Below are 25,880 nucleotides of genomic sequence, written 5' to 3'. Positions count from 1 at the left end.
GGAGGAGGGGGTGGAGCCAGGCAGTGACCCGGAAGCAGAAGTGACTCCCGCAAGCGGATTGCTGGGGAGCGGCAGCGGCGACCGCAACGATAGCAGCAGCAAAGTATCTGTGTGCAGCTCCACACTGAGAAGAAGATGCTAATTAAAGTGAAGGTGGGAGCACCTCCAGCCTTGCCGAGACTCTGTGGTACTGGGCTGGCCGCTGTGCCTTGCGGGAGAAGCGGGGAAGGAAAACCACGCCTTTCCCGAGCCTGGAGGGTGCTGACAGTCTCAGGCTCCGCGCGAGGCGTGATGGGAAGTAGGGGGCCCCCAAGGGGGCTTTGAGGGCTGGGGACTGGCCCGGCCTGACGATCCCGGGGCTTCTGCGGGTCTTGCTCTCTCTGCCAGGACTGTGCCATGACCCAGAAGGAGGTCGCCTTTGCTCGGGGTCTCGGTGTACTCTAACCCCCGCGGTCATAGAGAAGGCCAAGCAGCAGCTTGGCTCCCTTTCTCGGATTCTTGGAATAAGCTGTAATCTCCATTCTGCATTACCCTCCTTACGTGCTTCTCCCAGCCCCTAATGCAGCTGCTTCCAAGCAAGCGCAGCACAAAAACGTTAGCCTGGGGAACCGGGGGCCTCTCAGGAGCTAGACTGTAAGCCTTTGCTGGTTGTCGCCAATGTGCGGTATCTCAGCCGGCCTTCAGGAAAGAAAGCTGGGAGTATGTTCAGTTAGCACCTGCCTTTCTGAGCCGGGCCGCCTGGACCAGCCTCACTTCCTTAGCTGAGGCAGGTTAGTTATCCGTGCCCTGGTTCTTGGTACTAGCAGCGTTTCCTTCACCTCCCATCTCTCCCGTGGTTCTTCACCAGTTCCCAACCCTCATTAGTCCTATCTGCTGTTGCTTCTTTCCTACCTTCGGACAGGGAGACAGACTAAAAATTGACGCAGTGCAACATCCGTTTGGCCTTTTTACTGCTGAGTAAGTCTGCTATTATTTCATCAGTGTGTTTACCATGCTTAACAGCCATTCTTAACCTCTTCAGTCTTTCCAAACCACTTCCTAGCTGAGGTTTGAGACCAAAGAGCTTGTTAAAAATCATGGGTCTTCAAACTTTTGAGTAGTGACTAAAAGAGTCACTAATGTAAAATCAATTGAATGGGTCACAAGCAACATCAAAAGAAAGAAAATAGAAATATCAGGGTATTGTTTCACGAAATTTTTGTTTTCACTTTATACGTATTAAACACATGTATGTGTTATTAGTACATATGTATTTCTTGGTGTGAATCACTGTCAAAATCTGAGAAACACTAGAATGCTTTTGGATATGGATTCTCACATCCTCTTAGTCAAAAAAAAAAGGTTTTTACTGTACTTGTGTTCAGGATTTTGTAAACTTATTGTTTTGAAAAAAGATTTTACTTGAGAGAGAGAGCACAAGCACAAGCAGGGGTAGGGGCAGAGGGAGAAGCAGACTTCTTGTGGAGCAAGGTGACAGACTTGGGGCTCCATCCCGGGACCCTGACATCATGGCCTAACCCAAAGACAGATACTTAACTGACTGAGCCATCCGGGTGTGCTGGGTTTTGTGAACTTAAAAAAACAAACAACAACAAAAAAACCCTCACGCTACGCTAAAAAAATTTTATCTCGTGTCCCATAAAAATGAAAACTTACCATGTGTGATATGCTCTGGTATTTCTAGTTCTGTTCTAAGTCGATTTCATAACCCACTGATGGGTTGAGACCTGCAGTTAAAAAAAATACTGTGTGGGGGTGCCTGGGTGGCTCAGTTGTTAAGTGACTGCCTTCCGCTTGGGTGGTAATCCCAAGGTGCTTGGATCGAGCCCCGCATCAGGCTCCCTGGTCGGCGGGAAGCCTGCTTCTCCCTCTCCCACTCCCCTTGCTCGTGTTCCCTCTCTCACTGTCTCTCTCTGTCAAATAAATAATAAAATCTTAAAAAAATAAATAAAAATAAATTTAAAAATACTGTGTTGTGGTTGGGCTTCTCAATTTGAAAGTGCATAAGAATCACCTGGGGATCTTGTTGTGTAGATTCTAATTCCGTGAGTCTGGGATAAGACCTGAGATTCTGTATTTCTAACATGCCCCTAGGTGATGCTTATGCTGCTTGTCTGGGGACTACACTGACTAGCAAGGTTCTAGATTTTGTCTCTTTGAATCCGTTTTCGTTTGGTATTTCTCTAAATTTGTCAGTCTCCTTTCCTGAAACAATTTTCTTTGTGCCTCCGCATACAGGTTTCTATGTCCTTCATCTTTCCCTCTTTTGTAGGCTGCATTGTTTTATCATGCTAACTACATGGGAAAGCCATTAGTTAGCTCTTCCGTTACTATACAAGTGATAGGTTCTATTATCAGGGTTTGTTTGTGAATTCTTCAGCTGTAATCTCCATGTAGCTGACTTTTTCCATATCTCTTTCTGCAGTCCTGTACAACAAAATCCCTCCTGATTTAAATTTTCTTTTGATGCCTCATCTCTGTCTTTCTAAAATTAAATACATCATTTTCTGCGTTAGGCCATCTTCCCAGTATTCATCTCATATATTGATCCCATCAATCTACCTGGTATCTGGAACCCAGTTCTTTAGAGTCATTGTTTGCTTTTGAACCTGATTTTTCCTTTGATAACTTCTTTTTTGCTTGATTTCCTTTCCATTCCCATTACCCTTTCTCTGGTGTAGGGTCTCATTCACTGATATCTTTATTTCTCTATAATACCTCCAACCAGGTTTTCCTACCGTGTACCCCCCTAACATTTAGAGTCTAAGCTTGAAGAGTCTAAGCTTGAGACATGGCATACAAAAAATCATAGTGTACATAGTGTTCTTTAAATTTTTTTTTCATCACAGTACTCCCTGACCCCACATCCAGCATCAAGATCTAGAACATTTTCACCCTTATCCTGTAAAAATTCCATAGGTTAGTTTTGCTTGTTTTCAAATTTCATATAAATGGAGTTACAGAATATATAATTTTGTGTCTGGCTTCTTTCACACAGAATTGTGTTTATTGTCGTCTGTGTAGTTCCTTATTACTGTGTACGATTACGTTGGATGACTATATCACAATTTGTTGATTCATTCTCCTGTTGATGGACGTTTGGGTTGTTCCCAGTTTCTGGCTATTTTAAAGAAGTCTTCTTTGAACATTGTTATAGAAATCTTTTTTTTTTTATTTTTAAGATTTTATTTATTTGAGAGAGAGAGTGGCAGAGGTAGAGAGAGAAGCAGGCTCCTCGCTGAGCAGGGAGCCCAGCGTGGGCTCGATCCCAGGACCCTGAGATCATGACCTGAGCCAAAGGCAGACACTTAACCAACTGAGGCACCCAGGCGTCCTATACAAGTCTTTTTGTAGACATAGATTTTTATTTCCTTTCAATAAATACCTATTAATGGAATTACTGGGTCATGTGGTAAACATATGTAAGTTTAAAAGAAACTGCCAAACAGTTCTGTAAGAGGTTGTGCCATTTTACATTCCCACTTGCAATGAATAAGCATTCCAGCTGCTCTGTACCCTAGCTAACTTGTAGTTATGTCCATCATTTTTATTTTAGCTATTATACTGGGTGTGAAATGTTAATTTCATTCAAGTTTAAATTGATGTGATTCTCACCCACCATAGCACTTTGTCATCATACCTTGTTTTTGGATAGTAATATTCCATATGGCATTTTCTTTATACTGGATTGTTCTATTAATTGTATGTCTCATTGTTCCTTGGTTAAAAATCTCCAGTTGAAAAAGATTTTTTACAAGGGCTGGAACACTTAGTTTCTTTTATATCCTTCTGGTGGCTAAAGCAGTATGTTCAGCTTAGGTTCATCATTGACTTGCTAAACAGCACTGAATGTATTCCCAGGTCACAATGACCAGATTTGGGGGAAGAAACACAGTATCAAGAATATCTTTTAAAATTGTTCACTTTGAGGGGCACCTGGGTGGCTCAGTGGGTTAAGCCTCTGCCTTCGGCTCAGGTCATGATCTCAGGGTCCTGGGATCGAGTCCTGCATCGGGCTCTCTGCTCGGCAGGGAGCCTGCTTCCTCCTCTCTCTCTCCCTGCCTGCCTCTCTGCCTACTTGTGATCTCTGTCTGTCAAATAAATAAATAAAGTCTTTAAAAAAAATTGTTCACTTTGAATTTTAATTATGGACACTTTCAAACATATTTAGCAGGGGAGGGAAGGATATAATGCACCTTATATCCAGCTTCAAACCCTATCATCTCATGGCCAGTCTTTTTTTTTTTTTTTTCTCATGGCCAATCTTAATTATATTCGCCAACTCTCCTTACCTGATGTCTTAAGAAGCAAATCCCAAATAGGATAGCATATGTTATTTGTATGTATTTCAGTATTTATCTGTAAAAAAAGGCTCTTATTTTTCTAATGTAAGTATAATTATCATACCTAAAAAATTAACTGATTTCTCACTATCATCAAATGTATCCCATCCTCTCATTTGTTTTGTACAAACGTGAGTCCAGCTAAGAGCTATATGTTGAAGTTGGTTGATAGGGATTCTAAGTGTCTTTAAAAAATCTATAATTCCCCCTTTTCCCCCCGCTTCGTGTTGAATAAAGTAGGTTGTTTGTGCGATGCAGTCTCCCGGTTTGGAATTTGCTGACTTTTTCCCCATGTTGACTTTTTTGTTTTTGGGTTTTCAAAAGGTATTTATTTATTTATTTTAGAGCACTTGCGAGTGGTGGGAATGGCAGAGGGAAAGAGAGCAATCCCAGGCAGACTCCCTGCTAAGCAGGGAGCCTGTGTTGGGCTCAATCTCATGACCTGGAGAACCAGACCTGAGCCGAAATGGGGAATCAGATGCTCAATGGACTGAGCCACCCAGGAGCTCCTCCCCATATTGACTTTTAATATATTCCCCTTTCCTCAGTATTTCCTGTCGATTGGTAGTAAGATCTAGAGGCTTGAGTAGTCTTTTGTATGTGTTTTTGTGAAAATAATACATAGGTGATGGTATGGCATGTAATTCTGTCAGCTTGTTTTGCTTTCTATGTTATTCATTGCCTCGATCTGTTATTTCATTGGAGGCTACAAAACAGGGGTATCTAGTTTTATCGTTGCTTCATATATTAGCTGGAATGCTTGAACAGTAACTATTAGCCACATGGGCTTTTTGAGCACTTGACATGTGGCTAGTGAGACTGAGAAATTAGAAGTTAACCGCTACCTATGTTATTTGTATTTAATTTTATGTTTGTGTGTGTGTATATATATATATATATGTGTGTGTGTGTGTGTTTTTAAGATTTTATATATTTATTTGACAGAGACACAGTCAGAGAGGGAACACAAGCAGGGGGAGTGGGAGCAGGGATCCCGATGTGGGGCTTGATCCCAGGACCCTGGGATCATGACCCAAGCCAGAGGCAGATGCCCAATGACTGAGCCACCTAGGCAGCCCTAATTTTACTTATCTTAAATATAAAGCCTGAGACTTTATTTATTTATTTATTTATTTATTTAAAAGATTTTATTTATTTATTTGACAGACAGAGACCACAAGTAGGCAGAGAGGCAGGCAGAGAGAGAGGAAGGCAAGCAGGCTCCCTGCTGAGCAGAGAGCCCGATGCGGGGCTCGATCCCAGGACCCCGGGATCATGACCTGAGCCGAAGGCAGAGGCTTTAACCCACTGAGCCACCCAGGTGCCCCAAGCCTGAGACTTTATTCAGTCAGTGGAAAACTTTTAAGTATGCTTGGAACAAGTTAGGTATGTAAATCTACTTTTTTAACTGTAAATTATAAAATTTAAGTACAGATCAAGTATTTCAGATGAAAATTTACCATCTGAATTGAGATGTGTTGTAAGTATGAAACAGGACTTTGAACATTTAGTTAGAACAAAAGAATGTAAAGTATATTACTTTTTATATTGATTATACATTGAATTGATAATATTTTAACATATTGGGTTTAAGAATATTAAGATTCATTTCACCTTTAAAAAATGTGATTGCCGGGATATTTAAAATTGTGTATGTGGTTTGCATTATGTTTATATCTCTGTTGGACCAGTGCTGCTTTACAGAATCATTTCCTTATACTCCCATCAAGAACATTGTTTTAAAAATAATGTTTTTCTCATTACAGTGTATCCATGGTATTAAAAAAAATGAAAAATACAGAAATGCACAAATGATATAATTAAAAGCATCCATAATTTCACAACTCAAGATAAAAACATTCATGAATATATCCTTCCAAACTTTTTTGAAAGCCTATAAATAATACATGTATGTGTTTTGTGTGTGGTTTTTTTTTTTTTTAAATGAAACTGGAATTGTACCCTTATTCCACACATTATTTGAGGACTGTAGTTTTTCCTTTGTGTTTGTGGCATAATTTAACCCTCAGTTTTTTGATATTTAGATTGTTTGTAATTTTTCAGTACCAAAAGACTGTAATGACCATTGTCATAGATATTTTTTTACATAGTCATGATTATCTTCCCAGAAGTGTTGTTACTGGGACACCACTTTGGCAGATTGTTCTCTGGATATATTCATAGACTTCTACAGTTCTAGAGTTTTAAATTTTACAAATCACTATTTTTTTTTTAATGTCATTATGTCCAAGCATCTTACCCTTGGGAGAACAGTTATCTTAGGGTTTTGTTTTGTTTTGTTTTGTTTGAAGATTTTATTTATTTGAGAGAGAGAGAGATCATGAGCAGGAGGAGGGGCAGAGGGAGAAGCAGCAGCAGACTCCCCGCTGAGCAGGGAGCCCAATGGAAGCGGAGCTCGATCCCAGGACCCTGGGACCTGAGCCAAGGCAGACATTTAACTACCTGAGCCACCGAGGAGCCCCTCTTAGTGTCCTTTTTACTCTTTAAAATCTTTTCTAAATCAGAATGGATATTTGTTTATTAGTATTTATGTGATGGAGTATATTTTTACTAGAAATTTTAATAGTGCAGATAAAGAGAGAGTTCCCCTTAATAAACCCTCCCCTCAGTCAGTCCTACTCTTCTCAAAGATAATTACTGTTAGTCCTTCTGTGTGTGTGTGTGTGTGTGTGTGCGTGTGTGCGTATCTTCATATGGAAAATGATACCTAATTGTACATTCTTTAGATCTTTCCATGTTAGTGTATAAACTACTGTGTAATAAATATATCATCCTGTGGATGTAACCATAATTTAATAGTTTTCTTATTAATAGGTGTTAGGCTCTTCCTAGTGTTTTATAGTAAAACTGTGCTGTTTAGTATTCATATTCCTCTTAGGATATGTACTCAAGTTTCAAGTTTTTCCTTCTTTCTAGTTCATCTAGAAATAGAGTATCTGCTTGGAGAATCTTTGCATTTAAAGTATTAAGAGCGGGGGCACCTGGGTGGCTCAGTGGGTTAAAGCCTCTGCCTTCGGCTCAGGTCATGCTCTCGGGGTTCTGGGATCGAGCCCCGCATCGGGCTCTCTGCTCAGCAGGGAGCCTGCTTCCTCCTCTCTCTGCCTGCCTCTCTGCCTACTTGTGATCTCCGTCTGTCCAAAAAAAAAAAAGAAAAAAAAAAAGTATTAAGAGCAATAAAGTGAAATAATTTATGGATGACACAGAATTGCAAACTTTTCATTTTGTTAGGAAAGGGCTTAAAAAAACCCCACCATATATTGTTTCTATTATTTCATAAAAGGACATTTTAAAAAAAATTTTATTTTGGGCGCCTGGGTGGCTCAGTCGATAAGCGTCTGCCTTCAGCTCAGGTCATGATCCCAGGGTCCTGGGATCGAGCCCCATGTTGGGCTCCCTGCTTGGCGGGAAGCCTGCTTCTCCCTCTCCCACTCCCACTGCTTCTGTTCCTGCTTTGCTTTCTTTCTCTCTGCCAAATAAATAAACAAAATCTTAAAAAATGAACAAGTAAATAATTAAATAAAAACATTTTTATTAATTTTTAAAAGTTTTTTTTTTCTTTTTTTTTTAAGATTTTATTTATTTATTTGACAGAGAGAGATCACAAGTAGACAGAGAGGCAGGCAGAGAGAGAGAGAGGGAAGCAGGCTCCCTGCTGAGCAGAGAGCCCGATGCAGGACTCGATCCCAGGACCCTGAGATCATGACCTGAGCTGAAGGCAGCGGCTTAACCCACTGAGCCACCCAGGTGCCCATTTTTGTTTTTTTGTTTTTTTTCTTTTTAAAGATTTTATTTATTTGTCAGAGAGAGAGTACACACAAGCAGGCAGAGAGGCAGGCAGAGAGAGAGGAGGAAGCAGTCTCCCCACCGAACGTGGAGCCCAATGCGGGACTCAATCCCAGGACCCCAGGACCATGACCTGAGCCGAAGGCAGCGGCTTAACCAACTGAGCCACCCAGGCGTCCCAAATTTTTAAAAGGTTTTAATTATTTGTTTTAGGGAGAAAGAATTTCAAGCAGACAGCTGAGTGCAGAGCCTGACTCGGGCCTCGACCTCATGACCCTGAGAGCACGACCTGAGCTGAAATCAGGAGTCAGAAGTTTAACCGACTGAGCCACCCAGGCACCCCTGAATATATTTCTTAGCTTTATAAAAATCTTACTGTTGTCATTATTTTTCCCATTTTACCATAAATTTTCACACACACCAGCTTGGATTAGGGTAGAATCTTGAGAAGCACTGTTGTAATTTATTCTTTTGCGCCCAAACAGGTAAATCTAAAGGAGTTACTCTTACATTTAAAAAAAAATTTTTTATTTTTTTATAAACATTTAATGTATTATTAGCCCCAGGGGTACAGGTCTGTCAATCGTCAGGCTTACACATTTCACAGCACTCACCATAGCACACACCCTCCCCAATGTCCATAACCCATCCACCCTCTCTCAACCCCCCTCCCCCCGGCCACCCTCAGTTTGTTTTGTGACATTAAGAGTCTCTTATTACTCTTGCATTTTTAAAAAATATTCTTAGTGGGACACCTGGGTGGCTCAGTCAGTTAAGTGGCTGCCTTTGGCTTGGGTCATGATCCCGGCATCCTGGGTTAGAGTCCCACATCAGGCTCCTTGCAGGGAGCCTGCTTCTCCCTCTGCCTCTCCTTGCCACTCTGTCTGCCTGTGCTCTCTCTCTCTCTGACAAATAAATAAATAAAGTCTTCAAAAAAAAAATTCTTAGTACTGAATTGATTCTCATGGTTGAGAAATTAGATCCTAAGTACTGTCATCATGTTGGGTATGTGAATCCCGTAAGTAGAAACCATGTTATTTTGTGAACCTATCACAGGAGCATACATCAGGTCCCAATACTAGACCATTGAGAATCAGGCAGTACTGAATATAGAGCTTTTCTTTTTAGAGGCTCAGGGTCTGGGGTCAGAGAGTCTGTGTTTGGGTCCACACTCTCCCTTTGACTTCATCAGCATGCTTTTTAACCTATCCAAGCCCCATTTTCCTCTTCTATAAAATGGTGATAGTAATAGTATATATCTCAAGAATACTTACAAGGATTAAATGTATTGATGCTTAGTGAAGTTTCTGACTGTCGGAAAGTGTTCGTTAAATGCTGGCTATGATCAGGACATACTCATTGGTGTATTTGGCCCTTTCAAAAATACTCATTGACTGCTTATATGTCAAACTGTGCTTTGTGCTTAGATTAGGAAGATGAATTTCTGCTTTTTAGGAGGATGGAGTGTAAATTAGAGAGTTTAACACTTAAGTAACTAGCAAGAGGTATTAAAGTGCACTGGGGACCTGTCATCAATTTTGAAGAGTCCTTGAACATTTGGGAAAGAGTAGGGAAGTGTATGGCAAGAAGGGAACCAGGAGACTCAAAGAAATGCCCTTAAGTCAGATTGTGCTTGGTCTGTTTGTGGTCTGGATTACTGTAGACTGATGCAGATAGAGCTTTAAGAGCAAGGATGAGTGGGAGATTAGATTAGATGAAGCACAACATTTGTAAATGTACAATCAGTGTAATAATTGTATGTATTATCAGCAGCCCTTAGCCTATGGAAGAAGTCAAGAAGACTAGAGCTGCACTTTAGTACTTAGGTAGAAGTCTGGAGAAAGAGGAGAATAGAATGTTGAATTTTAGTGTTACTTAAGAAGCTGGGGGAGCCTGGGTGGCTTAGTCAGTTAAGTGTCTGACTTAGGCTCAAGTCATGATCTCAGGGTCCTGGGATCAAGCTCTACATCGGGTTCCCCACTCAACGGGGAGTCTACTTGTCCCTCTCTCTGCCCCACTCCCTGATTGTGCGTACTTGCTCTCTCAAATAAATAAAATCTTTTTTTTTTTTTTTTTAAAGCTGGTCAGAGGTGGTCTCTGGTGTCCTTGAGAATTCTTTGAATTATATGAATGTTAATTTCTAGCTTTGATACAGGAAACCAGGGCATCCTGATTGAAAGGCATGCTTTCCTTAGGACGTCTCTATTGCGGTCTCATCCAAAGGAATGACACTATTCTCATGGTTTCTAATGGGGTAGGGTAGGAAGAACGGGGGGTAATATAACCTGTAGGATTAAGAGAATCAAGTGGCTCATAGTATCTTGCCCTATCAAAGCTGTCTACAGCCTTAAAGTATTTGATAAATATAGGTTTGGGTCAAAGCCTTCTGATTCTTCAAAGCAGCTTTGTTGAGAATGAGCTGCTCTTGAAAGTTGTAGATCCCCAGAGACCCGGACAGGGAACTATACCTAGAAGACAAATTGTATATTAGGCTGCAGGACTCATGAAACCCTTGCCTGTTTCAGACGCTGACCGGAAAGGAGATTGAAATTGACATTGAACCTACAGACAAGGTAATGTATGGCCAGTACTTCATGCCTGTCTCCCTACATGCACATTCGTTTGGATATGCTGATGAACTTAGTCCTTTTTGCTTTCATGCTATCTGCATAGCTCTTGTTCTTTCCGCTTCCATGGTTCTACCCCTTAGCAGTCCCTGACTACTTGTACCCTTAAAGGTGGAGCGAATCAAGGAGCGTGTGGAGGAGAAAGAGGGAATCCCCCCACAGCAGCAGCGGCTCATCTACAGCGGAAAACAGATGTGAGTTTGACATGGATACTCACGAGGTGTGACAATCTTACGTGAGGTTGAGGGAGCAAATACTGGAGGAGGAGCCTCAGATCCTTTGGTGATTTGGTGAAGCCTGTGAATTCCTTCTCAGAATAAGATTTTTGCAGACATAAAATACATAGATTTACAAAAGAAACTATATTGAGATACAGTTCTCAAAATACTAAAAACATTTGTGGTATAATAGATGTGGCTTATTAATATGTTAAGATCTAATGGGTTTAATTACCATTAATTTTGACCTATTTTCAAAATACTTGCAAACAGTTGTAATATGGTATGAAAATATCCAGTTTCTTTTGTTAACCAGTTACACATGTCACTAATACCACTTTGGGTTTTTTGCTTGTGTTCAAAATTAAATAAAGCAATCAAAATAATCAAATTTCGGTTAAGGGTTAGTAAAAATAAAGATGTAATTTTTTTCTCATCTGAGCTCATAGATCAGGAAAAAGACTCAAGAAACCCAGTGTATGAATCCTGTTCTAGATGGTATTTCTAAGGCCTCCTTTTTTTTTTTTTTTTTTTTTTTGGCCTTCTTTTCCTGCAGGAATGATGAGAAGACAGCAGCTGATTACAAGATCCTAGGTGGTTCAGTCCTCCATCTGGTGTTGGCTCTGAGAGGAGGAGGTGGTCTTAGGCAGTGATGGACCCTCCCTCCATTTTACCTCCTTACCCTGTCTCTCAAAATGAGACATCATATATCCTCTCACTCTGTGGGACACCAGAGCCACTGCCCCTTCTCCTGGATGCCCAGTCTTGTTTGGTGGGAGACTGTGAGGACCCCAGGATTCAGGGTTCCTGGCCCAAAGGGCCCTTGCTGGCTATTGGGTTTTAGTTTGCAGTCCTGTGTGCTTCCCTCTCTTATGGCCATGTCCCTAGTTGTCAATAAAATATTTCCTGACCTCCTGGAATCTTTCTTGTATTGCACAAATGTGACTGAAATTGAAATGGGCCCAGTACACACTCATTTATACCTCTGAAGAAGTAGGGCAATGGGAGGGAATGTGCCTTTGGGGTGGGGGATTATGAGACTCTAGGAAAGTCTACTCTGGGTGGTGTGTAGCCAGTTCTTACCAGCTCAGGAGATCTAATAATTGGCATCTCTCCCCAACCCCATAAGTGATTTCATGCTGGTAGCTTTAAATTGGCCTCCAGTGGCAAATCAGTCCCTCCCCCCAAAGTGGTTGTTACACTCTAACCACTATACTACCGATGTGGGTGGCAGAAACCAGGACAGTGAATTCTCTGCCATTGTAGCCCTGCCGGACGTTTGGGCCTGGTTTGATTAAGACCTTAAGGGCTTTACTGACACTACATTGTGGCTAAAATGCTGCACCGGGCTCTGGGTTCTGTATTTACAGAGAGAGGCAGATTTGGAGAAAAGTTGTGTGAGGAGTGACAAGCTATGGGTCACTTACGTCTCAACTGATAAAATAAAATGAGAGAGAGGTGCCAGACTAAAGGGCTCCCTTCTCTGGCTTCTCTAGTTTAGCCGACTCCGGCCAGGCTGGGCGGAGCCGAGCAGCAAGGGAAGAAGGTGCCTTGAAGCGGCCGGACCGCCGCGGTGCCCCCACCCCGGCTGTAGCGTGGGCACCTTACTGCAGTCCTCCCCCCGCACCATCAGAAGGCGCTCTTGCGCAGTCTCCAGCCGACAGCCAGGGCCCGGCGCGGCGACGCTGTGGTCCCGGTTTCTGTAAGGCAGGCGGGACGGCTCTTTGAGCCGCGGAGAAGAAAGGCTCGCCTCGCCTCGGGGCGCGCAGCCTGCCGGCGCCCGCCATGGAGCGGCTCCCGAAGCTGGCGGTCTTCGATCTGGGTGAGGGGACGGGACGGGGGAGGTTCGCAGGCCGCTCTCTTCCAAACCCCAGCGGCGGCCCCCGAGGCCCGCGCGCTCGGAGCCTGAGCTCTCCGTGCGTCCTCCCGCAGATTACACGCTCTGGCCGTTCTGGGTGGACACGCACGTAGACCCCCCGTTCCACAGGAGCAGGTGAGGCGGCGCTGGGGAGGCCGGCGCCGGGCTGGGCCCCGGGCCGCAGCTGAGCGCGCTCTCGCCCCGCAGCGACGGGGCCGTCCGGGATCGGCGGGACCAGGCCGTCCGACTGTACCCAGAGGTGCCCGACGTCCTGCGACGGTTGCAGGACCTTGGCGTGCCCGTGGCGGTCGCTTCACGGTAAGGAGAGCGAAGAGAAAACGCTGCCGGTCTCACGCTGAGGGACGCAGGCGGGAGACGGCTCGCGGCACCCCTGGGCTAGAAAACCTTCGGAGGTGCGGATTTGCATTCATTTGCATAGCTTTGTAATTGTACCCTCTCCCGTGCTTTTAATAAACATTGGCTCGGCGTCGCCTGTGTCAGACGGGAAGGCTAGGGAGTTGAATGAGGACCTAGGATGCCTACCTGTCCTGGAAAAATAGCAAGTTGACTTCCCCCTGGTTAAATATAACTTGGCTTGCCGCTCTGGTCCCCCGGATCCCATCTATGACACCTTCCTGCAGGACCGGGGAGATCGAAGGGGCCAAGCAGCTTCTGGAGCTCTTTGACCTTGACAGATACTTTGTTCATCGGGAAATCTATCCAGGCAGCAAGGTCACCCACTTTGAAAGGTAGGTGGAGATGAGGGTAGCAAGAGGGAGCCCAGAGAGGCTGAAGGAGCTAAGAAGCCAGCGGGGTCCTACCCTGTCCCTCCTTGCACAGGTTGCAGCAGAAGACTGGAGTGGTTTTCTCTCAGATGATCTTTTTTGATGATGAGAAGCGGAATATCATAGACGTCAGCAAACTGGGTACTGAGTAGTGAGATTAGCCATTTGGGGAACGAGGAGAAAGGGTTCCTATGAGGGGTTAGGTAGGTGTGTGTGGGATGGGTAGTTTGCGTGACAGTATTTGGGTGACATCCAAAAAAAATGAGAGGAAAAACAGGCTTGATGAAATGTGGCTTCTTTTCTTCCTAGGAGTTACCTGCATTCTTGTCCAGAATGGAATGAGTCTTCAAACCCTAACTGAAGGACTAGAGACATTTGCAAAGGCCCAGGCTGGACCCTGAGGTCCAGTCCTGTGGCTGAGCCTCATTGGAGGCATAAAACGGAAAGGAAATCGGGAAGGCATTTCCAGGTGTATTTGTAAATTATTAAAGTATGTTTGTGTGTGACAGAAGAGATCTTCCGGCTTATTTCTGTTTGCCTAGCGGTGTGGCCGGCCTCGGCCATCCCGAGGGGCCAAGAGCGGAGGGCGTGGCGTTAGACTTCATCAGGTTGGGCCGGAGAAATCTATGGCGCCCCCGACTGTGCCCGCCTTGTGCTCGCGCCATCCGCACCCCGCTTGCTGAGCGCTGTCAAGGGCCCGGAGAACTCTTCCACTGTCGCCAAGCAGTGGGGTGCACGACCCTGCACACTCCCAGGAAAACAAATACTGTATTTTGGGGTGGGGGTGCGGCGGCCTTTTTAATAGTCCCAAGCGAAGCGGCGGCTTTAAGTGGCGCTAAAGGGTTGTGGGGAGGAGCGCCGCAGGCGGCTCGGGTCACGTGGTGGAAGGGGCCTCGTCGGCTCCAGCTGATGATGTCGCCGGGATGCCCCAAGGAGCGATTGGCCCAGGCCGGCCTCGGAGCGCTGAGGCGGCACCCTCCCCGAGCAAAGGCGGAAGTCGCAGGACGCCGTGGGGCGGAGGCGGGAGAGGCGAGGGTGGCGATGAGTGGTCTCAGCCGACTTTTCGGGAGGGGTGAGTGCGGGCGGGCTGGTAGGCGGAAGGTTCTGGCCAAGGGGGTTGCGGGGAATGCGGGGGCTCGGGGCTGTCCGGAAAACTCCATCCGCTGCCCAGCGAGGCCTCCACACGTGCCAGGAGTCTCCGCCTTGTCCGGGAGCCAGGCTCCGGCTGCCTCCTTCCCCCACCCCGGAGAGAAGAGAGGGGGGCCGGCCCCAGGCGTGAGCGGGGGGGGGGGGTCCCCGCCTTTTAGGCTGGGGCGATGAGTTTCCGCCTGTCGTCATCCAGCCCTTTCCAAAACACTGGTGCTTCCTTTATGCTGACCGAGGGGATCTGAGGTGGTGAAGAAAGATTGCGTACTTAAAGCTCCTACGTGGTGGGGGAAGACAAGCAGAAATGGACATACACAGTGTGGTGTAGCTACTCCGTGACGGAGATGTTCCCACTATCCGGGGAAGCACAGAAGCAGCGCGGGGGTTGTGATCCAGAAGGCGAGAGGTATGCCAGGTGGAGAATTGAGGGACTCCATGAAGATGGCACTGTGTGCGAAACAGGCAGGACGGAGTATGGTGTGTTTAGGGAAAAGGAGTTCTGGCTGCCGTGGGTGTGTGTGTGTGCGCGTGTGCGCGCGCTCGCGCAGCTCCCGATAAAAAGAGGAAAGTAGAAGGAAGTGAGGATGGAGAGGTAAACAAAGGCCAGATCAAGAATGGCCTTGTATGTCCCATTAAAGTTTTGGATTTTATCCTGTAGGCAATAGAGTCTGGAAGGATTTTAAATAGGCAAGGGCCATCTTTTTTTTTTTTTTTTCTTTCTCTTCTTTTTTTATAATAACTCTTAGAAGTGCAGAAGATGGAGGGGAAAATTGAGACCAGACTTTTTTTTTTTCTCTAGCCCCTGTACTTCATTCAGTTTGATCCTGTGGAATCAGGACCTTGGGCATCTCCTAGGACAGCAAGTGGAACAGTGATTATAAAAAGTGACCAAACTCTGGCGGGGATGTGATAATGGGACAGCTGTGCCGGTGTGAGGGCAGGGAGTGGGTGGGAACTCTACCTTACAGTGTAAACCTAAACCGGCTCCAAAAAAGAAAGTTTCTTATTTAACAACAACAACAACAAGGCCTGGAAATGACTTGAAAGGCAGCTTGGAATAGCCAGCGAATATTGGATTCGGAAGCCACATTTCGATTCCTCCTCCATTTTTAGTAGTTGTGATTTTATTTTATTTTTTTTAAAGATTTTATTGATTTATTTGACAGACAGCACAAGTAGGCAGAGAGGCAGGCAGAGAGAGAGGAGGAAGCAGGCCCCCTGCTGAGCAGAGAGCCTGATGGGGGCTCAATCCCAGGACCCTGGGATCATGACCTGAGCTGAAGGCAGAGGCTTTAACCCACTGAGCCATCCAGGCGCCCCAGTAGTTGTGATTTTAAACAAACAAAACTATTTTAACGTCTTTATGCCTCTTTTCGTATATGTAAACTGAAGATAGTACATTCACTGTAGAGAATCATTTAGGGACTGACAGGACCGCCTTCGAGTGCCTAGCACACACTCTGCACTTGGTGACTGGTGGCTGATTTTTTCCCTTCACACAATATGGGTCGGCTTGGTTGGGACTCCAGGGAAGAAAGAGAAGGGGCCAACCCCCGAAGAGGCAATACAGAAACTGAAGGACACAGAGAAGATACTGATCAAGAAACAGGAGTTTCTGGAGCAGAGGATTCAACAGGAGCTACAGATGGCCAAGAAGCATGGGATCAAGAACAAGAGAGGTAATGGGGGAGAGGGGCCAACAGGGCGGGCCCAGGTGGGAATCAAGGGCTTCTGGCTCTGATGTTCAGGATGTGTGCCACATCAGCTGCCCTACAGGCTTTGCGGAGGAAGAAAAGATTGGAACAACAGCTGGCACAAACCGATGGGACATTATCCACCCTGGAGTTTCAGCGTGAGGCCATTGAAAATGCCACTACCAATGCAGAAGTGGTTCGTACCATGGAGCTCGCTGCCCAAGGCATGAAGAAGGCCTACCAGGACATGTGGGTACGGGGGGAGGGCAGCAGGGGGCCCAGGCACTGGGGAAAGTAGCTTGTATTGTACTTTGAATCTTAAGACCTCTCAGAATGGGAATTTACAGTACAGATGCCTATGACAGCGAGATCTTTGTCAGTCTCCTTGCTTCTTGTAAGGTCTCTTTGCTGGCTAAATCATTATAGGGAGGAAAGATGATTTTTCTAAGTTTTGAAGACCCTTCAGAGAAGGGAGTGCAGCCTGTTCTCCCCACTGTGGCTTCTTGCCAATCCTCAGGCCAGCCTTGCCTCCGTACAATTTCCCAGGGATCTCTTCTACCTGATGGCCATGGATTTATCAGCCTCAGGCCACAGGAGGTGGCAGGGCAGGGGTCTTCATTCAGGCAAGACAGGAGCGTTAGGAGGGTTGTTGCCTGATTTCTTGGCTGTATATCTTGTTCTCAGGGACATTGACAAGGTGGATGAATTGATGGCTGACATCACAGAACAACAGGAGGTGGCCCAGCAGATCTCAGATGCCATTTCTCGGCCTGTGGGCTTTGGAGATGTTGTGGATGAGGTGATTGGGAGTGAGGGGTCAGGAAATATGGGAGAAAGCAAGAGACCAGCCAGAAGGAAGGCCCGAGAGAATCATGGGGCAAGTTTGCGGGAGGAGAGGGACTCCAGAAGTGGTATGTTTTTGGAAGTACGAGTTCCCTTTCTTCATCTTTTTTTTTTTTTTTTTTTTTTTTAATTAGAGAAAGCATGAGATTGCGGGAGGGGTGGGGTAGAGGGAGTGGGAGAGAGAGTCCTAAGTAGACTCAGTGCTGAGCTCGGAGCCTGACATGGGGCTCGATCTCACAACCCTGAGATCAGGGCCCTGAGAAGACAACCCGAGGTGAAACCAAGAGTCACATGCTTAACCAACTGTACTACCCAAGCCCCCCTCATTTCTTTAGGTTGAACAGTTTTGTTGTTCCGTATCCAGGATGAACTGTTGGAGGAGCTAGAGGAGCTGGAGCAGGAGGAATTGTCCCGGGACTTATTAACTGTGGGTGACAAGGAGGAAGAACCCCCCATCGAACTGCCCAGTGTACCCTCTACACATCTGCCTGCAGGGCCAGGTACTCAGGGCTATTCTGTTGTCTTAAGGACTTGAGGAGGTGGGACAGATATGGGGAAAGATTATTCCTCTTATATACTGCTTCAAAGGAACCAGGCAGAGAGGACTGCTGCTACAGTTGCACAGGTTGTTGACTGCATAAGGGCATCTGACTGAGCAGGAATGAAGACTAAAGTCCTGCTTGAGCCTCACTTGGCAAGCTGGGTACCCTGGTATAGGGCTGCAGGTACTGGGAGAGAGCAGCACATTCTCCTAATTAGTACGGGGGTGCTCAGGGAATTAGCAGCAGCTCACCAAGCAGAAGGACCATACATTTAGGTTCTTTGCTGGGGAGACAAAATTCAGCAGACTCAGCATTCTAGCAGGGGATTGTTGGGAGTTGCTATGGCCCTAACACTTCTTTTTTTTCTGGGTGTCCTTGTCCCCAAAGCTCCTGAAGCAGATGAAGATGAAGAAGCCCTAAAGCAGTTGGCTGAGTGGGTATCCTGATGAGTATGGGCTTGTTTTCCCAGTGCTGCCTTATTGGTCCCTTTTCCTTAAGTGCCAAGTGCTAAGCTAAAGGAACAAAGCCTTTTGGGGAGGTCCTGCTGAGGATGATAGTGTGACCTTGTGAAAAGGGGTTGTCGCCCTCCCCTCCCTGGCTAAACTCTGAAAAAGGACCATGGTGAGAGAGGAGCCCCCGGGCTCCCTTTTCTGTGATTGCACTTACGGTGCCCTTGTTCGCAATAAAATCGGGCCAATGGAACCACAGTGCTTACACTGCCTCGTCTACACCTGAAACTCTTCCCTGGCCTTTGGAGCCTTGTGTCAAGCAGTGAATCACAATGGGAGTAATGAAGGGAGTAACGAAGTATTAGAACAGGGAACAAATAGGAGTTGATGATATCTTGACCTCCTATGTTCTAGGTAGGTGCTGTTATCTTTCAAGTTAGTCTGTCCTAGAGGTGCTTGCTTACTGCTGAGGTTAAGCACAGGGATTATTTATCTTAGAACTATGCAGAGCTGTCTGAGTCTTCTGCCATTGCTTACCCCTAGTCATGCCTCTGCCAAGACAGCCCCATGATTTACTACTCATTTTCCTTTTGCAAAGTCCATTTTCAAGGTCAGGGAGGGAGAATACAGGGTTAAAGAAGCAAGTAGCTTTCCTTTATTCACAATCCATGATTAGTAGGCTTGGTTTGAACTGCCATTTTGGTGTCTTTTTGTTGTTGTTGTTTAAGATTGATTTATTTATTTTGAGAGAGCATGTGTACACAAGCAGGAGGGGCAGAGGGAGGAGGAGAGAGAGAACCCCAAGCTGAATCCCTGCTGAGCGCAGAGCCTGATGCAGGGCTCAATCCCACAACCCCGAGATCATGACCCAAGGAGAAACCAAGCATGGGATGCTCGACCAACTGCACCACTCAGGTGCCCTTGTCATTTCTGTTTCTAAGAGCAGTAGACGAGGGGCCGTGATGCACTGGGATTGTTCCAGTAGTGGTTAAAGTGGCATCGGGAGAAGGGAGAAGGAACCAGGATATCTCATCTATCTTGATACCCATTTCAAAGAGAACAAATAATGCCATCCCTTTGGACTGTATACAGAGGCAGAGCCATAACCAAAGAGCAACCCGGGGCTCTGTCCCACTGCTTGATCATTTAGAATGCACAGAGATGTAAAATAATGAGCATCTACTTGGCCAGAATAATGAAGCTTCCCAAAAGTGGGTGTTCATCCCAGCACCCTCTCCCCCATGAGCCACGTATGAGCTACATTGTGAATTACCCTGTTGATTTAACAGATACCAAGATGACTGGTTATAGACTCTGGTTAGAAATCCACCTCTTGGGGCACCTGAGTGGCTCAGTGGGTTAAGCCTCTGCCTTCGGCTCAGGTCGTGATCTCAGGGTCCTGGGATTGAGCCCTGCACCAGGCTCTTTGCTCAGCGGCGAGTCTGCTTCTCCCTCTCTCTCTGCCTGCCTCTCTGCCTACTTGTGATCTGTCAAATAAATAAATACAATCTTAAAAAAAAAGAAAGAAAGAAAAAAATCCACCTCCTACCCTCAGTAAGTGTTCCCTGCTAATGTTCCCCTGAAGAAAGAGTGTCTTTGACCCCAGCTGCTGAAACTAAATCAGATTTATTTTTGGTATAAAAGATTTTTAGCCCCAGACCCTCCTGCTTTGCTCCTCTCTCAACCCCTTCCTTCAACCACTTTTAGGTATTGATTTCCAAGGATTGGTGCCGATTAGTGGTGCTGGGGGGTTGGCACATGGCCTCAAGCAGCCTGATCTCATGGGTGGGTTGCTCAGGCTGGAACTTGAGCACCCAAGGATCCTTGATGATGTCCAGGATGGTGGCCCGTTTGGTGGCTTGGCGTAGCGTCTGGAGGACCAGGTTCTAGGGCAGGGGAAAGAGAGGTCTTGGCTGAGCTCGCCCCCCATTGTGCCACACGGGCAGTGAGCAGTTGGACCTAAGAGAGAAGCAGGAGAGCCCATCACACCACTCTGGTGAAAGGGAGTGTGGTCCTGATTTTATCCAGAAGAGCCAGGTATTTAACTCCCTGGAGGAGAGGGAATGGAAGGGTACCTTGGGGGAAAACTTGCATAATCCCCTTCTGGCCTAAAGAGACAGAGGCTAAAACCTGCTTAGGACTGTCATGTAAGGTGTGGAGCCCAGGGGTGTCCCTTTTAGCTCCCTCCTGGTCAACTCCTCTAGGGCAGGGGTTAAAGTATGAGGTGGATCTGGTGGGGAAGAGCCTCCCCCAGGGTGGGAAGGCCTGGGATGGGTCTTCCCTCCCTGTGGGTCATCCCTGAGGCCTCAGCCCTCCTGGGGGAGCCAGCACCTTGCACTCCTGGGAGATGGAGTAGTTAGATGGAAAAGTGACCTCCTTTTGAGTCTCTTTCAGCAGCTTCTTGAGATTGGTGTCATCAAAGGGCAGCCGGGCAACCACTAGAGTGTAGAGGATGACACCCATGCTCCAGGTGTCAGACAGGAAAGGGTTGTAGGGCAGGCCCAGCAAGATCTCTGGGCACGCATAAGCAAAGCTGCCACAGTAGGTCTGGCTGAGGTGGTTTGTAAAGCAGTTCATTTGGCGGTAAGAAGGGCTACTGTGCACTGTCTGGTTAGAAGGCACCATCTTGGCGAAGCCAAAGTCCGATATCTTCACATTCTCCCGCTTGTCCAGCAACAGGTTCTCCAACTTTAAGTCCCTACCAGCAGCAGAAAGGCTGGGGGTCAGGCTGGGGAGAGGGCTTAGTATTAGACCGGGAGCTGAAGGGCCAGGGGTCAGAGGCTAGAGATGGAAAAGGCAAAGTGGAGAGAGGTGCCATTAGGTGGACACAGGGTAGAGAGGAGGAGCCATGGAGTCGTGAGCAGAGCCCAAAGGTGAGAGAGGATGGTACCTGAGGACCACAGGGGGCTCGTCATTGTAGTTCACGGTGCCATGCTCACAGTGGGCGCTACAGAAACGTTCTTGAGCAGAGAATTAAGATAGAGGGGATGAAGGGGCCTAGATAACTGAGGAAGGTCAAGGGAGGAGAAAAGAGGGCAGAAAATGGGAAACATGCATGAAACCCCTTGGAGAGCCCATGGGCCCCAGCCTGGTGGCAGCACCCTCACCGGTGCACGATGCCCTTGCTGTGCAGATAGGCGATGCCTAGGGTCATCTGGGAGAACCACTTGCCAGCAAGGGGCTCGGAGCAAGCCCCGTAGCGCTGGATCCACTCCAGGACGTCCCCGCCCTGAGCCAGCTCCAGAATGATGTACACTCGGGATGTGGTTTCGATGGCCTGGTAGAAGTTGATGAGGTACTTGTGCCGCAGGACCTTCATTACCTGGCCCCGGAAGAGGGACCCATCAGACCTGGGAAGGGAGAACCCTGGCTGTGCTCCCAGCCCTCCTCCTGCTGTTCTAACGAACTTAGAACTTTGCAAGAGTTGATTAAGCTCCAGAGGCCTGCATGGTCTGTGGGCAAACCCTATGCTTTGGACTTTTACTTTGTGAGGGGCTGGAGGTGAGTGGGTGGGTGGAAAGAGGTTGAATTTCCATCAAATCATTTTCCATCTGCTTAGGAAGACATTCAGCCCTGATTGGGATGTGGGGGGGGTGGTGTTTTGTCTCCTCCCCTTCCTAACCATAGCCCTCTGAGAAGTCTTAAGCAGCTCAGTATCAGTTCCCTTTTCCGGCCCCCTTTCCAACCTGTATCTCACGGGGCAGGAACTTGTTAAGATAGTCCTCAGAGGCCTTCTTCTTTGAGATGATCTTGACAGCCACCATGACCTTCTGCTTTGTGTAGTAAGCCTCATACACCGTCCCATAGGAGCCATTGCCAATGACCTTGCCCACCTCATAACCATAGTCCTCCATGACAGAGCGGTAGGCTGAGGTGGGTGGTGCTACCTCCGAGGTGTCTCCCTTCCCCATGGTGTTGGGCTTGCTGAGAGCAGGGAACTTTGCTACTTAAAAGCCTATTATTTGCTCAGAAAGCCAACCTTGAGCCACTGAGGGCTAGGGTACCAAAATGAAGTCAGTCTCTGAATGCTTGCCTATAGTCACGCAAGTCTGGGATGCTGGGCTCAACTCTCCACTAGGAACATGGAGGGGGAAGAAGGGAGCAGCAGTTCTTTTTGTCTCCACTAGCTGTTGCTTCTTTCTCCTCCTGGTTACGGAACTCCCCAGGGTCCCATGTTCCACATACATCACAATTCACCTTCTTTCCACCACTGGCCACAAGGCTTGAGAATGGTGCACTGTGGAACATATTCCCGGAGGCAACTTCTGCAGTCTGGTGAGACCCCCAGTAGATCTAGTTGAACATGCATGTTTATTGAACATCCGCTGTGTGCTAGGCCACATGCTGAGTGCTGGGATAAAATCGCCAGTAACACCAATAGAAACCCTGTTCTCCTAGACTTTATTATCCAGAATGAGAAACAAACGTGTGAGAATATTACAGAGAATTACAAGGTGTTGTAGAAGCCTATTCTAAGGAATCTTAACCTTACAGTGTTTTTTGTTTGTTTGGCTTAAAGTAACCACCACTTTTTTTTTTTTTTGGCAAGTTGAGCTGGGCTCATTTGGGTGATTCTTCTGGTGGTCTCATCTTAGCTGGGATGGTTTGTTTCTGCCCCCATATGGTCTCACCATCCAGCCGGACTAGCCAGAGTTCCTCCACATAATAGCACTGATTTCTTTTTCTTTTCTTTTGCTTTTTTAAAAAAATTACCATGTAATGTATTATTTGTCTCAGGGGTACAGGTCTGTGATTCATCAGTTTTACACAATTCACAGCACTCACCATAGCACACACCCTCCCCAATGTCCATAACCCAGCCACCTCATCCCTCCTGCCCTCTTCCCCTCCAGCAACCCTCAGAGTAGCACTGAATTTCAAAAGGGAAAAAAAAAATCAGAAATTGCACAATCAACTAAGCCTAGGCTCCAAAATTGCAGAGCATCACCTCCATACCTTTATACAAGTAAAAACAGTTATAAGGTTATGAGATCTCTGATCGAAGGGATGGGAGAGACTCCACCTGTGAACCTTGAAACGCATTCTTATCTTGCTTCCCATGACCCTAAGTTCTGTAGTTTTTCCTCCTATCCCTCTAGCCATTCCTCAGACTTCACTGGAGCCTTATCTTCTCTATTTGTCCCTTCATTATATCCTGCCACAGGCCTTACTTCCTCTGGGCTTTATGTTCTCCTGTTAGGATCTCACCCATTCCCAACACTTTAGTTATTAAATCAATGCTGACTGCTCCTAATCTCATATCTACCCCAGATGTCCTCTGGACTTCAGATCCAGCATCCAGTTGCTTACTGGACATCACATGGATAGGTCTTTTTCAGGTCTCTTAAACTCACCATGTCCAAAATTGAATTCTTTATGTTCTTGGCCTAGACTGCCTCCTTCTGTTAAGTTTTGTTTTTTTTTTAAGATTGTATTAATTTTTTTGACAGAGAGAAAGAGCACAAGTAGGGGGAGAGGCAGGCAGAGGGAGAGGGAGAATCAGACTTCCAGCAGAGTGGGGGAAGCCCGACGTGGGGCTTGATCTCAGGAGCCGGGGATCATGACTTGAGCTGAACGCAGTCGCTTAACCAACTGAGCCACCCAGGTGCCCTCTGTTAAGTTCTACAGTCGTCTTCAGTTTACACACCCAGGTGTCATCCTAGACCCTCCCCTCTGCCTCAGCCCCTACATCTGATCTGTCACCTCTTCTACCTCCTAATTATCTTTAATAATACATTCCGGCCTCTTGAAGCGGCTGCCACTTAGGTCAAGCCTCCATCAATTCTAGCAAGCTTTCTGTTCCCTGCCAGTGTCCACCCTGAACCCCAAGGCATAACACTTACTTTATTCCCACTTAAAACAATTCAATGTCTTCCCCAGTCTCAGGATCAAGTCCAAATTCTTATATGGCTTCAGCATCTGACCCTGCTTACCTCTTCAGTTTTATCTTTTTTTTCCAAGATTTTTTTTTTTTAATTTGACAGAGAAATAGTAGATAGGCAGAGCTATAGACAGAGGGAGAGGGAGAAGCAGGCTCCCCGCTGAGCAGAAAGCCCAGTGAGGGGCTTGATCCCAGGACCACCTGAGCTGAAGGCAGATGCTTAACCAACTGAGCCACCCAGATGCCCCCAGTTTTATCTTTTAAAATACATGCAGTGCTCCAGCCAAACAATTACTTTCCCTTCATTGTTCCCTCTGTACTGGCAAACCCCTACTCTTCCTTGAGTACTTAGCTCATGAGCTATTTTAAGGACACCTTTTACTGACTGCTCAAACCCAAACTTGATGTTCCTCCTTCCTGGGTGCTCCCAGAGCCCGAGTACTTTCTCTGTCACCACATCTAACATAATGTCTGTAATTGTGTTTTTTCTGCTTGCATCTCCCGCTAGGGCTGTAAGGGAGGTCAATTGACAAGAAGAGGGAGATGAAGTCAGAGGTTTGAGAAGAATGGGTTGTGGAGAATGGAAGAGAGCTGATCTGGAAAATGAGCAGGATCACTGGGCAGCACTGGGGGTCCAACGGAAGTTAAAAACACAATTTATAGACACATGATTTTAACAGTGTTAAGATTTTTTTTTAATATCTTGGGTATAGGTGCTTGATTTTTTTTTTTTAAGATTTTATTTATTTGACAGAGCACGCACAAGCAGGGGGAGCAGGAGAGGGAGCAGAAGAAACAGGCTCCCGGCTGAGCAGGGAGCCCCATGTGGGGCTCAATCCCAGCACCCTGGGATCATGACCTGAACCGAAGGTAGATGCTTCACCGACTGAGCCACCCAGGTGCCCCATAGGTGCTTGAATATTGACAGATGAACCCAAGATTAAGGTTTCCCCCGCTAGCTGGAATGAAAGAATGGAAGAGAGGCATCAAGAACACAGGCAAGAATGTGGCTGAAATGATGGAATGCAGAATCTAAGCCACATGGGTTCAAAAGACAAGCTAGAAAAAGGTCAGAGGGACAAGAGGAGGGATTGCAGTTCTCCATGAAACAAGAACAAGTCTGGAGGGAATGACAGAGGACAAGAGACTGTGGTCTCTTGCTAGAGGGGTTACCTGGATATAAGACTGTGTGAGCAAGGTGGGAACATGGCACGCAGGGAAAGAACAGGAGAAGAATGAGATTTACTGTCTTACAAAAACAATTCCAACAACAGATTATGCGGTAGGCTACTGGTAAATTCCTGCTTATGGACAGCCTGCTGATCCTGCTGGCAGGGTAGTTCCAAAGTTTGTTGGAAGCTAGATCTACATTCTCACACTAGCAAGATGAGTTGTCCAGGGCACACCATGGTCAGGAAGCCACCCCCGCCACCCAGCCCTGCCCATCTGCTCCTCTGGACAGGTGGCTTGGTGGCAGCTCTGTCCTCCTCATGTCCAGTGGGTAAACCAGTTCATTTGAAAACATGTATTAAGCTGCCTACTTTATACAAAAACACTGCTAAGTCCTGAGGATATCAAGATGGATAAATTAGTCTTCCTAGGAGTAGTTAGTAATTAGCAAGGACGACAGACACATAGGTAAAATAACAGTGCACTGAGATAAAGTGCTATAAACAAAGACTGGAAGATG

At 46.3% G+C, this 25,880-nt stretch overlaps 4 protein-coding genes across 6 annotated transcripts; 3 read left to right on the top strand and 1 right to left on the bottom strand.

The window, feature by feature from the left end:
- Positions 1 to 22: 22 nt before the first annotated feature.
- NEDD8 (NEDD8 ubiquitin like modifier) lies at positions 23 to 11,904 on the top strand. The gene is made up of 4 exons (XM_080807317.1): positions 23 to 153; positions 10,673 to 10,720; positions 10,886 to 10,968; positions 11,549 to 11,904. Exons 1-4 carry the CDS (start codon positions 136 to 138, stop codon positions 11,643 to 11,645), a joined length of 246 nt encoding a protein of 81 aa, XP_080663443.1. The 5' UTR covers positions 23 to 135; the 3' UTR covers positions 11,646 to 11,904.
- Positions 11,905 to 12,510: 606 nt separating this feature from the next.
- On the top strand, positions 12,511 to 14,151 carry LOC308345294 (magnesium-dependent phosphatase 1). Of its 2 annotated transcripts, none has more exons than XM_080807316.1 (6): positions 12,511 to 12,814; positions 12,925 to 12,985; positions 13,058 to 13,168; positions 13,492 to 13,599; positions 13,691 to 13,776; positions 13,945 to 14,151. In XM_080807316.1, exons 1-6 carry the CDS (start codon positions 12,778 to 12,780, stop codon positions 14,034 to 14,036), a joined length of 495 nt encoding a protein of 164 aa, XP_080663442.1. In that variant the 5' UTR covers positions 12,511 to 12,777; the 3' UTR covers positions 14,037 to 14,151. The 2 variants fall into 2 exon arrangements, 1 of the variants encoding a protein (XP_080663442.1); XR_013967050.1 differs by having other exon boundaries at positions 12,654 to 12,814; positions 13,691 to 13,838; positions 13,945 to 14,144.
- Positions 14,152 to 14,512: 361 nt separating this feature from the next.
- CHMP4A (charged multivesicular body protein 4A) lies at positions 14,513 to 18,562 on the top strand. The gene is made up of 6 exons (XM_080808066.1): positions 14,513 to 14,707; positions 16,311 to 16,460; positions 16,547 to 16,724; positions 17,160 to 17,274; positions 17,683 to 17,818; positions 18,248 to 18,562. Exons 1-6 carry the CDS (start codon positions 14,545 to 14,547, stop codon positions 18,304 to 18,306), a joined length of 801 nt encoding a protein of 266 aa, XP_080664192.1. The 5' UTR covers positions 14,513 to 14,544; the 3' UTR covers positions 18,307 to 18,562.
- Positions 18,563 to 20,012: 1,450 nt separating this feature from the next.
- TSSK4 (testis specific serine kinase 4) lies at positions 20,013 to 23,739 on the bottom strand (the record flags this gene model as incomplete). 2 transcript variants are annotated; one of them, XM_080808542.1, is made up of 4 exons in its annotated part: positions 21,996 to 23,739; positions 21,417 to 21,631; positions 20,641 to 21,037; positions 20,013 to 20,195 (listed from the first exon to the last, which is right to left on the bottom strand). In XM_080808542.1, the coding sequence occupies exons 1-4, from the start codon at positions 22,218 to 22,220 to the stop codon at positions 20,013 to 20,015; spliced, it is 1,020 nt and encodes a 339-aa protein (XP_080664668.1). In that variant the 5' UTR covers positions 22,221 to 23,739. The 2 variants fall into 2 exon arrangements, with proteins under 2 accessions (XP_080664668.1, XP_080664669.1); XM_080808543.1 differs by having other exon boundaries at positions 20,641 to 21,007.
- Between the last annotated feature and the right edge of the window lie 2,141 nt (positions 23,740 to 25,880).

Source organism: Martes martes, assembly GCF_963455335.1.
Source record: "Martes martes genome assembly, chromosome: 7".
NCBI classification, from domain to species: Eukaryota; Metazoa; Chordata; class Mammalia; order Carnivora; family Mustelidae; genus Martes; species Martes martes.
The sequence above is the reverse complement of the archived record's forward strand: the minus strand, read 5'-3'. Positions and strand labels throughout refer to the sequence as shown.